This window comes from Heloderma suspectum, chromosome 1 (assembly GCF_057233095.1).
Source record: "Heloderma suspectum isolate Gila_16-S chromosome 1, 16-S_ref, whole genome shotgun sequence".
Lineage (NCBI taxonomy): Eukaryota > Metazoa > Chordata > Lepidosauria > Squamata > Helodermatidae > Heloderma > Heloderma suspectum.
Window position 1 is genome coordinate 150,679,953 of NC_139458.1, and position 16,463 is coordinate 150,696,415.

The 16,463-nt window shown below is 44.5% G+C and overlaps 1 protein-coding gene across 10 annotated transcripts in view; it reads left to right on the forward strand.

The window, feature by feature from the left end:
* The window catches only part of MRAS (muscle RAS oncogene homolog), a 77,667-nt gene that overhangs the window by 30,713 nt on the left and 30,491 nt on the right, over positions 1-16,463 (forward strand). For all 10 annotated transcript variants that reach the window (XR_014784001.1, XM_084806791.1, XM_084806801.1 and 7 more), the window contains one exon: positions 14,681-14,891. Coding sequence is in view for 9 of the 10 variants with exons in the window: in XM_084806791.1 (XP_084662917.1) it covers positions 14,699-14,891 (193 nt within the window). In the remaining variant the exon portion in view is untranslated. The remainder of the gene's footprint in view (positions 1-14,680; positions 14,892-16,463) is intronic.

Consider the following 16,463-nt stretch of genomic DNA (forward strand, 5'->3'; position numbering starts at 1 on the left):
GAATGTTAGAGGCCATGAACCACTTGGAAAAGCTCTGCTGGATGACACTGAGAAGATGCAATACTGGTGGAAATGAACTGTCTCTTTGCCACCCTCACCACCACAGAATAGGCTCAATAATGAGCTCTAACCTGAGTTTGGCCAGACTCAGCAGAAGTTTTCCTCCACTTGTGTTCTAGCCATCTCCCCTTTTGCTTCATTGCCCCCAGCTTGGATGTATACCAAGGAGCTGGTTGGGCTCTGCTCAAGGGGAGAGGGCACTTGGGTGCAATCCTGTCAACTGCCCAAGTCATCTCTGCATTCCACAGAGCAACCTGGGCTTCGACAGGAGCACCGGCTATACCAGCAGAAAAGCCCCCAGAGCCCTCTGGAATCCATCAGAATCTATTAGCCTTCAGGGCCAGGCCGTTTTAATAGGTCCCCCACCCTTGCAGAGGGGAAAGGCTGCCGAATGTCTAAACCTCAGTAGGAAGTAATCCGACCATGACAAGGGGACAGATGTTAATTTCCCCACTTTCAGATCACCATACTCCTGCCCAGTCAAGAAAACCAGATCAAGCGTGTGTCCTTTTATATGTGTTGGGCCGATGACATGTTGGGAGAGGCCCATGGTTGTCATGGCAGCGATGAAGTCCTGAGCTGCCCCAGATATAGCAGCCTCAGCATGGAAGTTGAGATGCCCCAAAACTATCATGCTAGGGGTCCTCAACCAAGTGCGAGAGTCTGAGAGGCAGGGAGTCTGATGGGCAGCGGGGTGGGTGGTGCACCAGAATCCCTAATCTGTCCTGCTTACCCAACACAAGGTACAGACACTTAAGATACACACTCGCATGAACAGGAAGCCTAGAGAGGGAGATTGAATTTCTATAGACCACAGCCGCCACCACCCCGGCCCTGGAGTCAGTGTTGGTGCTGCACCGAGTACCCAGGAGGGCACAGCTGGGAGAGAGTAACCCCTCCCAGTTCCCCCACCCAGGTCTCACCATCCTAGAAATACATACCAGGTTAGCCCCTTCATCCACAATCAAATCATGGATGAGGGAGATTTTATTTTGGACTTATCTGGCATTCAGCAGCACCAGACCCAAGGGCAAGCTGGCAAGGCCACCAGGAACCATCTGGTTGGGGGAAGAACTCGAAGAGGGGATAGCCATAAGGTATCTAGCCCCTCTTCTCCTCAGCTGGCCTGTTAATCAAATACTTTGTCAAATTTGTCAAATTCTCCCCTGCATAGAAATTGGTATCTGAGGTTGGGTTTAAGTAATAGTCTGCTGTTACATGTGGCTGGTGGTGATGCATTTCCAACCCTCCAGCACTTCAACTGCAATTGTTCATCCTTGGTGTCAAGGTTGGATCGGAGCCCATAGAGCCCCAAAGCAGTTCTGATTCTGAGGAAGAGATAGAAACCATGGGAGAGGAACCTGCCCACTGTTCAGAGGCGCCGCCAGAGGGAGAGCCCCTCCCTGATCACATTCCTAAGCGTGGTAGTGACCCTGGCAGGCAGGGGGAGGACAACTGGAGCTTCGGGATGCTAGGTGCCGGTGCAGGGACAAGTGGGAGATGAAGAGCACCAAGAAGAGGTGCTCAGCTCACTTGGCACGACATCAACAGCTGCGCCCTGATGCTCCATGGGAAAGGAGTGGACTTTCGCCTCCTAGCCCTTAAGTTCAGAGGCTTCCCACCTTTACCCTCCAAATGGAGATCAACTGATTCACTAAGGCTAGAAACCCCTAGTAGGCAGCTCTCTTAAGTTTCCCTCATTAGGCTCATGCAATTAGCATCTGCAAGCGTCATTAGGTTGAATAGAAATAAAGCCTTGGAAAAGAGCCCTATCGTCTGTGTGTTGATTCTGGCTACTTGAGGATTTCAGAAGGAAGCAAGGGCACTCCTGACACTTGGATTCCCTTCTTTCCATCCCCTATTTCCTGTAGAATTATATCATTGCCCCCTCCCCAGGGACAGAGATCCTTTTAGGTACAAAAAATTGTGTTTATCTCCCTCAGCCACTAGGGCATAGCAGGATAGAAATTAAAATAAATGAATACATAGATAGGTTGTGCACCGAGTTTAGACAGTAAATACTTGAGGTACAAGGACCTGTTCTAAAAATGCTAAATGAGAATAGTGGTTAAATGGAAGCATGTTGTGGTACGCCGAGAGCAATTTCTTCCTTAATCGTCCCTTGAGGAGTTTTTGTGTAATTTCATGTGTGTGTTTTATGGGCCTTTGTTTTGTTTTAAAAGTAGTGGCACACATCTCTGTTTCTTCTGTGCTTTTCAGCAGAGAGCATTTTCTATCCAGGAACTTGTCATGACTGTTGTCAGAGCAGGCCTTTTTGGGGTTGGTGGTCAAGGTGAAATATATTGCGCTGTCTACATCCATTAGGGGCAGAAGGAAACAGATCCCTAGAGGCAAATCTTGGCTGTGTTCTTGAAAGCTTAGAAGCTTGCTAAAGCACAAAAATGGAATGTATGTGGTTGAAGGGTGGGAGGAGAAGTGGATTTCTCTCATGCCTATCTGTATGCACGCGCTTGTGCTATTGTTGCCGAATTCCACAGGCTAAAGGAATCAAAGATGAGGGCCTTTTTCTGTGAACAGTAATCAAGGAGCAGCATGATAGCATGTCTGTCTTCTCAGAAAAGATGCAGTTACTCTTCTTTTCATTGTCTTATTCCTGGAAGCTATTAGCCAATGAAGCTGCAGAATCATAGAGTTGAAAGGGCCCATTGATGCCATCAAGTCCAACCTCCTTCTCAGTGTAGGAATCCAGTTAATGCACTGCATCCATGCAGTGTGGAGTCCTTTTCTCTCTCTCTCTCTCTCTCTCTCTCTCTCTCTGGCACTCGTGCACACACAAATTTTGCAGCCCCAGTAAGCAGGCAGCACAAAATGGAAGACTTATCTGGCCTCCATGAATCACAAGTTAGTATGCCATTTTTTCCCCCGTTAAAAATTTAAATATTTAATGTGATGCTTTTATGGCATGTATGTGGCCTGCAGATCATTTGCATTGTGTCTTTATGAAGCAACCCCTGTTGCCAAGTGGTAGCACCCAATCCAACACACCCACTTACATGCAAAGGCCTGTATGAATAAAGATGTCTTTGCTTGCCAGTGGAAGGACAGCAGACTGGGAGCCAGGCTAGGCTCCTTTGGCAGGGCACTCCAGAACCTGGGAGCAGCCAGTGAGAATGCCCTCTCTCATGTCGCCACCAAATGCGCCTCTGAAGGTGGTAGTACCGAAGAAGTTCCACCCCAAAGATCTGAAAACCCAGGCTTGTATGAGAGAAGATGGTCTTTCAGGTAGCCTGGTCCCAAGCCATATAGGGCTTTATAAGTCATAACCAGCACTTTGAATTGTGCGTAGAAACAGACCAGTAGCCAGCGAAGCTGTTGTAACAAGGGAGTTGCATGGTCCCTGTAACCAGCCCCGGTCAACAGTCTGGCCACAGCATTCTGGGCCAGTTGACATTTCCTAACAGTTTTCCGAAAATAGCTCCAGAACCCATAATTGTATAGACATGACCAAACAAGGCTTTCTGAAAATGGGGTAGTTTCTTTTTTGTATATCTACAAAATTTAACATGGATTGACATTTTTCTTGCACCAAGTAAGAGACATCTTTGTGAGTTCAAGAACAGATGGAAGCAGGATGGGTTGAGTTTAAATAAGAATTGCTGTTCTTAAAGCTGAAAGCAACTTTTTCTGCTACTGTTTATGTAAGTGATGCAGCTTGCTTGGAGCTATTGAAAACTTCTAAGCAGAGTAGAAAATTTCAGTGCTCTTAGGTGTATATACATACTCAAGCAGTTTTATTGCATGAAAAATTGTTATGCCCAAAGGTACTTCATTCCCAAACCTGTTTCTAAATGCACTCACCCACTATGTTAAAATCCGTCATGCAGAAGCCTCTGCCAAGCCACAGAGGTCTAATGAAGGTGTTAATAGATACACATTTGAGAACCTGCATTCAATTGCCAGTCTAGCCATGATATCTCTGGGTGGCCTTGGCAAAATGTGGAGCCACTCCCCATATTACAAAGAACGATGGAATAGGCTGCATGCGGAGTCACTTTTTTAAAAAGTAAAATCCCTCACATAAGAAGCACCCTGCATGCGATAAACTAGCTCAGCAGGTAATGGCACAACCTCAGGTTTTCTCCAAAATGTTCTAGTGTGTTATGTTTATTAAATCTGCAATCCCACCACTTACAATCTGTAATGCTAAAATCCAGAATTCTGCCGCCTCTGCCTATCACCTCATTCTGTAACATGGGGGCTCACTGTCAGTTTAGCTTTTCCATCTGAAAACTGTAACAGTGACCACCTCCATCCAATTGTTATAAGCCATAAGCAACCCGAAAACTGGAAAGCATGTTTTCCCTTGGGCAGCTCTATTCCTGAGGGTCCTGTGTCTTGAACATGCGCTCTCTCTCTCTCTCTCTGTCTTCTCCCAGTCCTGTCTCTGAGCATCCTGCTAGCCTTCTTTCCCCCTACTTTTTGATAATTTTTGTTCCTGCTTCTTTGGCAAAGCCTCTCCCAGACCACAGTTACTTCAATTCATGTGCTCCACTAATAGTCTGATTCTACCCTACCTCATCCCAAGATTCAGAGGGCATCACACCACTGATACAGTTATCCAGGATTTTGGAAGGAACTGGGCACCTAGTCAGTTAATGAACATAAGGAGAGCCATGCTGGATCAGACCAAGGGTCCAGCTAGTCCAGCATACCACCTCGGATACTGGAGGTAGCATATAGCCATCAGGACTAGTAGACACTGATCGCTTTATCCTCCACGCATTTTCCCAATCCTCTTTTAAAGCCATCCAAAGTGGTGGCCATCACTAACCAATGGAACTGGTTATGGATATGGAACTATGTTTCTTTATGTCAGGGATGTAGAACATCAGGCTCAGGGTCCAAGTCCGGCCCACCTGGATTCCCGATCTGGCTCTCTGGGGTCATGTCCCCTGGCTCCACCCTTCTCCCCTGAACATTTGGTGTTTCCTAGTTTTTTTTCCCATTTTAAAAGGTTGAAATGCCTCTCCTAAGGCTTAGTTACTGGCATAAGAATTTTAAGCCAAATTTTGGTATCTTGGCCCCATTTGCCTTGGGAATGTGCTCCCCCCAGCCAAGAGTTTCTCCTAAATCAAATTCAATCCTTGGGGCTGAAAGAAGTTCAACACCCCTGCTTTTATGCACTCTCTCTTTTTCCTTGATGTTGACTCTTCCTGCATGCATTATAGCTTCTGGAAAAATGGAACAATCATCTGTCCATTCTTGCTCTCGTCTTCCATTGCTATATTGTTTATTCATGTGGGGCAAAGTCACACCTCATACGTTTAGAGCGGGGGGTGGGGGAGTTTGAAAGCTACTTTCTCTTCAAACATACCTTTCGTCTTCAGGGTACAGCTATTAAAAACCTGGTTCAGCAAGTCGGAAGAAGCTGGCTGTGCACAGGGATGATTGGCTGGTCCTATGACATCGCTAAGAAACTTCCCCATCCCGAGAACAGTGGGCGGTCGTGGGGGGGGTTGTATCCATTAATGAATAAATGGCAAGTTAATTGATAAACATCCATGCAGCACTTCTAAAAATAAAATGGTGGACGGCTTGCCTGAACCATAGGAGAGAAGCAAGGCTGACTGCTTAGCAAGCATTTGGTCTGCTGCTTTGCATATCTGTCATTTCAGCTGCAAGGCCAGGGCTATGTTCTGGCTGAGGGATGTGCTATAAACTTTCTTTTTTAATATTACATCTTTCAACCTTGGATTGTGCAGTACAAGGGGCTCCCCCACCCCCTTTTTTTTGTACAGCTTCCAAAATAAGCATTATATGGGAGTTGTAACAGTGATCAAAGGCAATTAAGAAGTTTCCCTTCAATTTCCCTGTGCTTTGAGGAAGTTTGAACAGGAGTGGCCAAGGGTGGTGAACTGAGGGGCTTATTAATTGGTTTACTAGAGAGCCATGATTTCTAAGGGGGAACTTGCCCATTTCCAGCGATTGTGCTAAAAGGAAAGGCCTTTTTTAAAAAAAAATTCCCAGCCATTTCCTCCTTGTTTGGACTGGATTCCTCTTTCTATTGTATCTACATATGAACTTCTTGAGTAACTGATTTCTTTCTCCTACATAGTTAATTCCAATTCGTTGTTTCCATGATAACATGAGAGAAAAATTTCTCACTTCAGCATTAAAAAAAAAAATCAAGAGCAATGGTGGGAGATACAGATATTCTGCCTAGAAGCAAACACAAACTAAGCACTCTTGCCATTTATTTCAGCTGGAGCAATTTAAGTGCAAGCTTTGCCCTCTAATTGAGCGTTATGGGGCTTAAAAAAGCTTAAGGAGACAACCTATAGCTAGACCATTGGGTGTGCACCAGGGATACCTCTGCTCAAACTTTGTCTTGGACAGGAAGCTCACTGGGTGTCCTTAGGCTAGTCATGTCTCTCCACCTAACCTACCTCATAGGGATGTTGTAAGAATAAAATGGAATAGCCCCATGTACACAATCCTGAGTTTGTACTGAGGAAAGTTGTGTTATGAAACTGAGAAAACCATAGATCTGATAAATCCAGCCATAATTAACTTGTTCAGCACTATTTGCCTTGAAATAAATAAATCCAAGCTCAAATATTTTGGCCACCTAATGCAAAGAGAAAACTCACTGGGAAAGACCCTGATGCTGGGAAAGATTGAAGGCAAAAGGAGAAGGGGACGGCAGAGGATGAGATGGCTAGATAGCACCACCGATGCAATGAACATGAACTTGAGCACGCTCCGGGAGAGAGCGGAGGACAGGAAGGCCTGGCGTGCTATGGTGCATGGGGTCACGAAGAGTCGGACACAACTTAACGACTGAACAACAACAAAAAATAAATCCAAAGGTGGAAGAACAAATACATTCTTCAAATGGGATGGCTGTGCAAGTGGATATGTGGTGACTAGCCTTTTGGCACCAGCCTTTCCCCCATTCAGACGTGCATAATGGAGAAAGAGATCGCCTAGGCTATTCCTTTATAATATACGTATGTCAGTAGCAGATTTTCCTTAGCAGACAATGTCATAGAGGCCTCTAATCTTAAAATAATGTAAGGCTGCAGTCCAATGCATACTACCTGGGTGTAAGTCCCATTGAACTCAACTGAGTAGACCTACCTAGGATTGCTAGGTAAGTGTTTCAGTTTAAATCCACATTTCTAATTAATCAGCTAACAAAGTAAAGAAGTGTGAACCTTAGAGATTTCTTTTTGCAGGTTCCTTTCCCATGGTACAGTTCTATTCTTCTGTTTCCACACTGTGGGTCCTGAGAAATCTACTGACAGCCTGAGTCTTGCTAATTAATGGGGAGGGGGTGTATGCTCTGCTGAGTCTTTTGGCTCCTTGTTACTGTGGAAAGTTTGCAGCACAGCAAGATGCTGATCCCGCCTACTAAAGTACTTTACAGTGATGTGAGCTTTATTTGCTGAGGCTATAATTTTGTGTTTCCTGAAATAACTGCTAAATGTTCATCAAGGAGCAAATGCCTTTGGGATGTCTTTTTGTGCAATTCAAGCGTTGTGTCATCATCATACACACACAAAGGTGTATCATCATACACACACAAACACGTGAAGCTATTGTCTCCCTTTTAGCAGAGATGAAGAACAGCAGGTGTGTCGTTCTGGTTCCATCACCTGAGCTAAAAAAAAAACAAAAACCTGCCAACCTTAAGAGGAGGCTAGGAATTATTAGCTAAGAATTGTTAGCATCATAGAAATGGCTTTAAAGGGATGTTCATTTACACAAGTGCCTTCAGTTCAACTATCAAGTTTACTTTTTTTACAGGAGTGGGCTGAGCTCTCGCTCTCTGTTTATAATCCGCCCAATAACTAATGTTCTCTGGATGCAAAAAATTAAAAAACTAAACTGCCATATAACAGTTAAAAATATAAACCACAATACAAATATTTAAAAGAATAAAATACAATATAATGCAAAACAATAAACCGCACAGGAATTGATAAAACAGCCATAATAACCTACAACGTGTTCTCTAAAATGCCTGGTAGAAATGAAAAGTCTTTCCCTGGTGCTGAGGAGTTTTTTACATAATGGGGTGCCACCACTGAGAAGGCCCTCTCTCTTGTTCCTTTGGTGGAAGCACCCGGAGGAGCACCTCTGAAGATGATCTAAGGATCCAAGCAGATACATGTGGGAGGAGACATGCCTTTAGATCCTCTGCTCTTTTTAAACTGCTGGACCTAGAGCAATGGTTTTCAGACATCAAGATACTCTTTCCACATAGATCCATTAGTTCCCAGTGTATATCTACTTCAAAACCGCTATGCATTGCAGCAAGTTTTGGAATGAATGTAGGGCACACACTTAGTTGACATGTGGTGTCACTGACCCTTTCATTCTGACAGGAAACTCAAGAGCAGCCTTCCCCAACCCGGTGGCTTCCAGATATTTTAGACTTCAACTCCAATCAGCCCCAGCCAGCATGGCCACTGGGCAAAATTTCTGGGAGTTGCATTCCAAAACAACTGGAAGGCACCACGTTGGGGAAGGCTATTCTAGAGTGTGCCCAACAGGTGCTTGCAAATGCACATTACAAGGAAAGATGAGCAATGATATCAGAGATGTTTTCCAAGGAAGCTTGTGTCCCCTTCCCCCACCTCCCCATGACCTCCACTGGTTTTGCTTCATACACTAAATTAATCTGATTTAGGATTAGGGAAATGATGAAAGATTGAGGAGGATCTCCTCAGATGGTAGAGCTGGGGTAGTTTTAAGGAGCAGCAAAAGTGTAATTGATTCTGTAGCTCTATTTCACCACTATGTTGGGTTCTTCTAGATTATTTGCCTGAGACACCCAAATGACTTGGGCCTTCTCGGATTAGTTCCAGCCCCACCTATTCACACCCTTAGGCTTGCTACCTGTTCCTTATTTATCTAATAAATAAGGAACCATTCCTTGAAATAAGAGACAGGTGTCAAGCCTACTGTACATTCTTCCAGTTAGGATGGAAGTATTAGTACAGAAATATTTGTATTTCCCTGTAATTTGTGGCTTAGTTCACTTCTGTGAGTCAGTGTTTCCCTTTAATCTCCTAGCTCAGGTTGTGCAAGTCCTGTTCAAGAGCTAAGCTATGGCAAAGCAAAACAGTTATTTAGGGCACACTCCTATGCATGCTTAGGCAGAAAAAGTCCTACAACTCCCAGCATCGCCCAGCCAGTCATGTTGGCTGGGAAATGGTGGGAGTTGTAGGGCTTTTTTCTTTTTAAACATACATAGGATTGCATCCTTTAAAAATGTAGGAATGCCCTTTGTAGAAAAGTGCAATTAATTGGCTCACTACTAGCTGAGTTAATGTTGCAAATAGATTTGCTTGGATGCAGGAAGTGCAAGTCTTTCAGCTCAGTTTCTAAAAATAGATCATCCCTGCAGTCAACAGGTTTGTATATAATTCCACAGATTGATACAAATGCAGATCAGGGAAAGCTGTTGCTTCATGCTAGGGAAAGACTCAATGGGAAGGATGGCTAGTTGGGTGTTCACTATGCATTCACTTCCAGAGTCAAAAGTAAGTAAGAATTAGACATTGTGCAGGCGCAGTCATTGCATCGGAGGGACCATCGTCATATGAGAAAGGCCCGTTGCCACAAACGCAGCCCTTCAGGTGCAAAGCAGTAACAAAACAACCAAAAAAGCCTGTCTGTGGGAGCTTCTTGTGCTTCTTCCAGTATCAAACCAGATGCATATGAACAACTTGGCATGTGTGGCATGTGAGAACCAACCTATCAGGGACTAAGAGTTAGTCCTACTTAGAGTAGACACATTGAAATGAATGGGACTTAACTTAGACTGACATAACCCGAAGAACCTAGAATGCCAGGCTAGATGGAACTGGGTCTGCTCTAGGAAGGATATCCTTGTTGCCATTAACATCTACCAGCCTTGTGCTCCTGAGCATTCACAAGCAGGGCATGGAGGCGACAGCTTCTCCTGGTTGTTTGTTTGCTTCTATTACGTTTCCATACCACTCAATAACTCAAGTTCTTTGGGCAGTTAACAATACTAAACCTACAACAATATCATACAAAAACATAATAAAACATAATTTTTGAAAACCTAGAACGTGTGTGTTTGTTAACATAAGAGCCCTGCTGGATCAGACCAAGGGTCTATCTAGTCCAGCATTCTGTTCACACAGTGGCCAACCAGCTGCACATGGGGGGAACCCACTAGTAGGACATGAGTGCAACAGCAGCCTCCTGTATTGGCCCCAGGAGTGTAGCCAAGTCATTTGTAGTGTTAGAGGGGCCTAGAGATCCATAATGCTTGCTTAAGTTTATTGTTGCAGTTCCCTTGCTAGTAAGCTTCTGAGCATGTGAAGATGATTCAAAGGGCCAATAGCGTGGCCTAGCACATTCCATACTAATGCGTGAGAGTGTTATCAAGCACTCTGCCTGGGAAGCGAAGTTTGCTTACTGGTGGCTGTGCTGAGAACCAAGTGCTGTTAGTTTAAGCTGGGAATGAATGCTAGGGGTTATACTGCTGCTGTTATGCTGCTAACATGTATTGTATAAAACCCATTTGACCTAATGGCTCATGGTCCAGAGAAGCTGTCTGCTCCAGCCATTGGGTACGCCTGTGTGCTTTACGTTACCCAATAAAATACTTCTTGTGAGTAAACCTTTGAATCTGATGTATCACTATCTTGGCACCTCTAACCTAAGAGTTCTACGCCCACTGCAGGGGCGATACACCTCCCGCCCATGTTCCCCAGCAACTGGTGTACATAGCCATGCTGCCTCTGATACTGATAACTTTATCCTCCATGAATTTTTCCAATCCCCTTTTAGAGCTGTCCAAACTGGTGGCCATCACTACGTCTTGTGGTAGCGAATTCCATAGTTTAACTATGCACTGTGTGAAGAAGTGCTTTTTTTTTATCTGTCCTGAATCTCCCACCAATCTGCTTCATGGGATGACTCTGGGTTCTACTATTATGAGAGGGGGAGAAAAATATCTCCCTATCCACATTCTCCATGCCATGCATAATTTTGTACACCTCTATCATGTCTCCCCTTACTCGCCTTTCCCCCCACATCTGGTATTCAGTCAGAGGCATACTGCTATCGTACATGTACTCTGTGAACAACGAAGATTGCCATAAGGTCACCATGAGCCACTTATCTACTCCATTTACTGTGCATTTGGGCTGAGGCAGACAGCAGGTTGGAAGACTGAGGCTTGCAATGAGTGGGTGCACTTGGCCAGTCCCTAGGAGAAGCCACATGACAACCCACATGGGTCTGTATTGTTGTGGGATTTGGTGCACTGTCTGTAACCTCAGGCACATAATTTCAACTGCAGTCCTGAACACACTCCCAAAAGAGTAAGCTCCATTAAGCTCAATGAGACTTACTCCTGAGCAGTGGTGTAATGGTAAATTTTGAAGTGCAGGCACTCATCGTGACAGCCCCCATAGCCATGCCCCCAAGAAGAGTCCAAAAATGCAGGCAGTTGTGCTGATCCATAGCTGTGCTGATCTACCAGTTCTAGGAGTTTTCATCTCTACCAGAAGCAGGTCTTTTGTAAAGCGAATGGGTCTTAACTGCCCATTCAAGACCAAACCACCCTTAAATACTTTGCACTACAACAGGAAACAATATATTGTTGCTGGGAAAATCCATTTTTCCTCAGCTACTGTGAGGATTGCAGCGAAGCTTACAGGGAACACGGAAGTCTGGGTCTGGGGAGGGGGTGGTGGTGACAGATGACGTCAGCGTCCCTGCTAATAAAAAAGTGTCGGCACTGCATCCCTGTGAGCCCTGGCTCCACAGCACCACTGGTCCTGAGTAAACCTGCTTAGGAGAGCACTGTTAATTATGGCGTTCATAGCCACAGATGAACAGAATGGACACATGGACAGTAGGAGGGGTGCTTCTGACCAAGCTAGCTGAAAGAGAGAGGAGGACTGCCATAGAAACACCAAGATAACCCCAGCTGCTGCTGTGTATGAGCTGTTTTTTTCCAGAGGGTTTCATAACAGGATTAAGCAATTTCAACGTCACACATGTTACCATGGATACTGTAAATCATTGTCATGCGTGGCTTCTCAGTCAGGGGACTTTATATCCAGGAAGGCTCCTTATTTCCAGATAAACTTTTTTTCCTCTCTTTTTTTTTTTTGGCAAGACAAGATGTTTTGATTTGGAGCGTCATAATCCCCTCCAAACTGTGTGGATTACTTACTGACTTGAACCAGAATGAGAAACAAAATGTGCAAATTTGAGTTCTGCCTACGACATCTTCTTCCCCTTCCTCTTCCTCCCCTGCCCCCCAAACTTACTGGGCTTGAATCATGTAAGTCTTGCAAATATAGCCAGCCAGATCCAAACCTGTAATAGAATTTGAAATTTCAGTGGGAGTGCCACATCAGTGCCTGGACATGGTAATCGTCCGACCAATAAACTGGAGCTCAGTTCAGACAAAACAGAGTTACTGTTAGTGGGTGGTCCATCTGTCCAGGTGAGTGGGTAGATGGAGGGGGTTGTACTCTCCTAAAGGATTAATGCCTTTAATCTTTGGGGTGGGCCACGGCAGTATACTCTACAGTGTATACTCTACAAGGCATATACTCTACAGTGGTAGAGTATATGCCTTGCATGCAAAACGTCCAAGTTCAATCCCCAGTATCTCTAGGTATGCCTGGAAAATGTCCTGCCTGAAACGCTGGAGAGACACTGCCAGTCAGGGTCGACAATACTGGGCTATTTATTTGTTTATTTACAATATTTATATACCGCTCCATATCTAGAACACAAGAAATAAAGAATAAGAAGATTAAAAAGATTAAAACACCACATTAAAATTATACTTGCTTAAAAAACACAGTGCCAATAAAAACCATAAGTGGTCCATTAAGGAACGACTCCTGGAACAGTGCTGTTTTCAGGAGGTGCCAGAAACAGCACAGTGTTGGTGCCTGCCTGACCTCCAGGGGCAGGGAATTCCAAAGAAAGGGGGCCACCACGCTGAAGGCTCTTCTCCTGGCGGACTCCAATCAAGCTATAGGCCCATGTGGAACCACCAGGAGCAAGCGCTCCAATGACCAGGCAGGTTGGTAAGAGAGAAGGTGCTCTCTCAGGTATCCTGGTCCCAAGTTGTTTAGGGCTTTGTACACTAGTACTAAAACCTTAACCCTGGCCTGGTAGTGAATAGGCTAGATGGATCAATGGACTGATGCGATATAAGGCTGCTTCCTATGTTCCTGTGTACCCTTACCCCTTGGAACAAAAGAATTTATTGACAGGCCAATGACACCTAGGGATGTCCATCATTTGCAAATCCAGGCCTTTTGGGGTCCGATGGATTCCCACTGCCCACCCAGCTCAGCTTGCATTCGCGAGCCGGGCCTCGGGTTTTCCCAAACATCCAGAAACTGGCGGTGGGGGAGGTTTCATAATAGAAAGTTGCACAACTTACAGGAATAATTCACGTAATTTGCAGAAATTGCAGCCAGAATTTGTGTAAATTATGCAAAGTGCAGCTACAATTTCCACAGATTTCTATTTACGGGGGAAAAAAACCGGAAAATCTGTGAACTGGCCCAGCTTGATGGAGTTCAAGACAGGCCAGCTCGCCGGTAAGTGAGCCGAAGTCTGGAGAGCTGAGCTGATGAAAGCCCAGCAAGCCCCCAGATGGATTCCTCCAACATCCCTAACTATCCCCAAGTTAACGAGGCTATGAGTCAATTTGGTACTGGCTGTTGTATGTGATTTCATGAGGAGAAATTCATAGGACTGTTGGACTTATAACCATTCATGCAACTGCTGTTAGGGCTGGCTCCAGGTTCCAATCTTCACTGAGTCGTCACAAAGCTCATTGGATTACCTTAGGCCGCACACATGCACTCCTTTTATATGCTGTATAAATTGTATAAACACACACACACACACACACACACACACACACACAAAGCCTCTCCTACCTCACAAAGTTGTTGTGAGAATAAAATGCAAGGGGAAGGACCATGCACCTGAGCTCCCTGGAGGAAAGACAGGATATAAATGTAGTAAAAGAAATGAAATAAAGAGCCAACTTGCAATTTGAACCAAGGTCTTCCCGGCTTGTACTCAAAGGTCTTCCCGGCTTGTACTCAATCAAGACACTTGCTCTCCAGACAATGCCTCATGAAGCTCATTCAAATGGCTGCCATTCTCAGCTCTCTTCTTTATCCTACAGTGACTCTCCGCTGTTGCTGCCTGTCCTCTGTCTGAATTAGAAGGAAGAGAGCAGAGACTGCTGCCAGAGACAGCAATGCATCTAGTAGCGGGGCCCCATTGAAGGGCATCTCTCCCAGAGCCTCCCAAACCTGGAGCACATTAAATAGAAACCATGGTTCCATAATATTTTTTTCTTAAAGCAAGGACTCCTTGCTTGTTGCACTTGCTAAGTAAGTTTATATATAATCATAGTCTCCCAAATTTTATCAGTCCACTGCTCTTTAGTTGATGGCTTTGAAGACCTCCAGTTACACGCTATACATGACTTTGCAGCTGTGTACAATTGCTTAAGAAGATCTTTATTCAGGAATCCAGGATCATTGGGTTCAAAAAGATGAGGAAGCATTAGTGTTAGGAGTTACCAGTGGTGTAACGTGAAGCATTCTTTCTTTTCCAGATCTGACGTATTGGCACCATGGCTACAAGTGCTGTTCCAAGTGAAAACCTTCCCACGTACAAGCTGGTGGTGGTCGGAGATGGGGGTGTGGGGAAGAGTGCTCTCACCATTCAGTTTTTCCAGAAGATCTTTGTGCCAGACTATGACCCAACCATTGAAGATTCCTATCTGAAGCACACAGAAATAGATGGGCAATGGGCAATTCTGGATGGTGAGCCACTTATTCTAATTTGATTGGCTTTTAATCTGATGTGCACAACCTTTGGAAGTGTGTAGTTTCCGTATATCTTACCATCTGTATGTACGTATATTGTATCTCAGTACAGAGTAAACATCGTACAAAATCAGTGGGACTCATTTTGGTTTGTCCTTATTCCATCCGGAGCAGCCTTGTAAATAAGCCCACAAAAGTGACTAGCCTGATGGTAGCTGGCAGAGGAGGGATCAGTGGAGGCTGGTGGCTCCGATTTTGGTGGGGCTGTGAATCCATTCTGGGTTTCAGTCAGAACCAGCCAGGGCTCTAAAGGAGCTATCTAAGGTGCTGAGCCCTATCCCTAGATTAGGTCCAGGACCTTGGATAACTTCCTTAGAGTTCTGGCTGGTTCTAACTGAAACCCAGAATGATTTACAGCCCCACCAAAATCAGAGTCACCAGCCTCCACTGGAAGGGATGAAGAACTCTGTCCCTGCTTGCAGCAGCCCACGTCCATAGTCTAACCACTGCACTGTCCTCTCAAGCAAATTTGTTTCTGTGTTCACGTGTGTGTATTTTCGAGTAATTCAATTGAAGCCATCCCTGAAATCAAGTCAGCAGGCTCAGATTCTGCGGCTTTCAGTATGGTTATTTTTAAAGAACATGTGCATTTGGAAGGCACTCCTTTGGCTCTGAAAAGAAATTATTCAAAAGTTTATTCTTTCCTGGAGAACAGTATAGGAGGTTATTATGACAAAGGCAGGTTCCATCCATAAACTATGGATTATTATTCCAGGGGTGTTTAATGACAGCCACTACCACCTATTTTCATTATTTCCCTCCTGGGGTCAGCACATCCAGCTGCTAATGAGCTAAAGGTATTTGTACGCATGCAATGCATACACATACACAGCTGGAATCCAAGAATTACTCTAGCTACACAAATTTGCTTCCCTTTAAGCAGTTTTGACCAGACAATTCTATTTAATCCCCTGTTTTCTACCACCACGGCCATGACCACCATCTTTGAATTTGATGCTATCAGGAGGGGCTTTAATTGATTTTTTTAAAAAATATTGTTTCATAAAAATCATCCTGGTGATGTTCTGAGTCTGGAGCCAAAGTGAAATGCTTTAGCAAGGCCGGAGTTACAGACAGCTCTTGACCTACTTGCTTCAAAGAAGGAAGTAAAGGGAAACTGGAGGAAGAGATGTGGAGGGAAGATATTTTTTAAGATGTTGTAAGACTTGTGACATAAGCTTTAAGTATAAGGTAGCTTGTCCTATTTTTATCCGTCAGGGACCTTCACAACCCTATTAATTTAAGGCTGAAATACTAAGTCTACTTAATTGGAAACAAAGTCCATTGAAATCAACAAGACTTGAGCAACTCTGGTTTGGACCAGATACTATGTTATGAAACCATAATCATGAGGAATATGGTTTTGCTGCTGCAGACTTACACGGCGACCCCTCTGTAAATTAAATCCTGGGTTTTTATGCTCTTGTACTAACTGGAGAAGCATAGAATCCGGATGTATATATCCATGTTTACTCAGAAATAAATTCCACTTTGTTTAGTGGAGTTTAA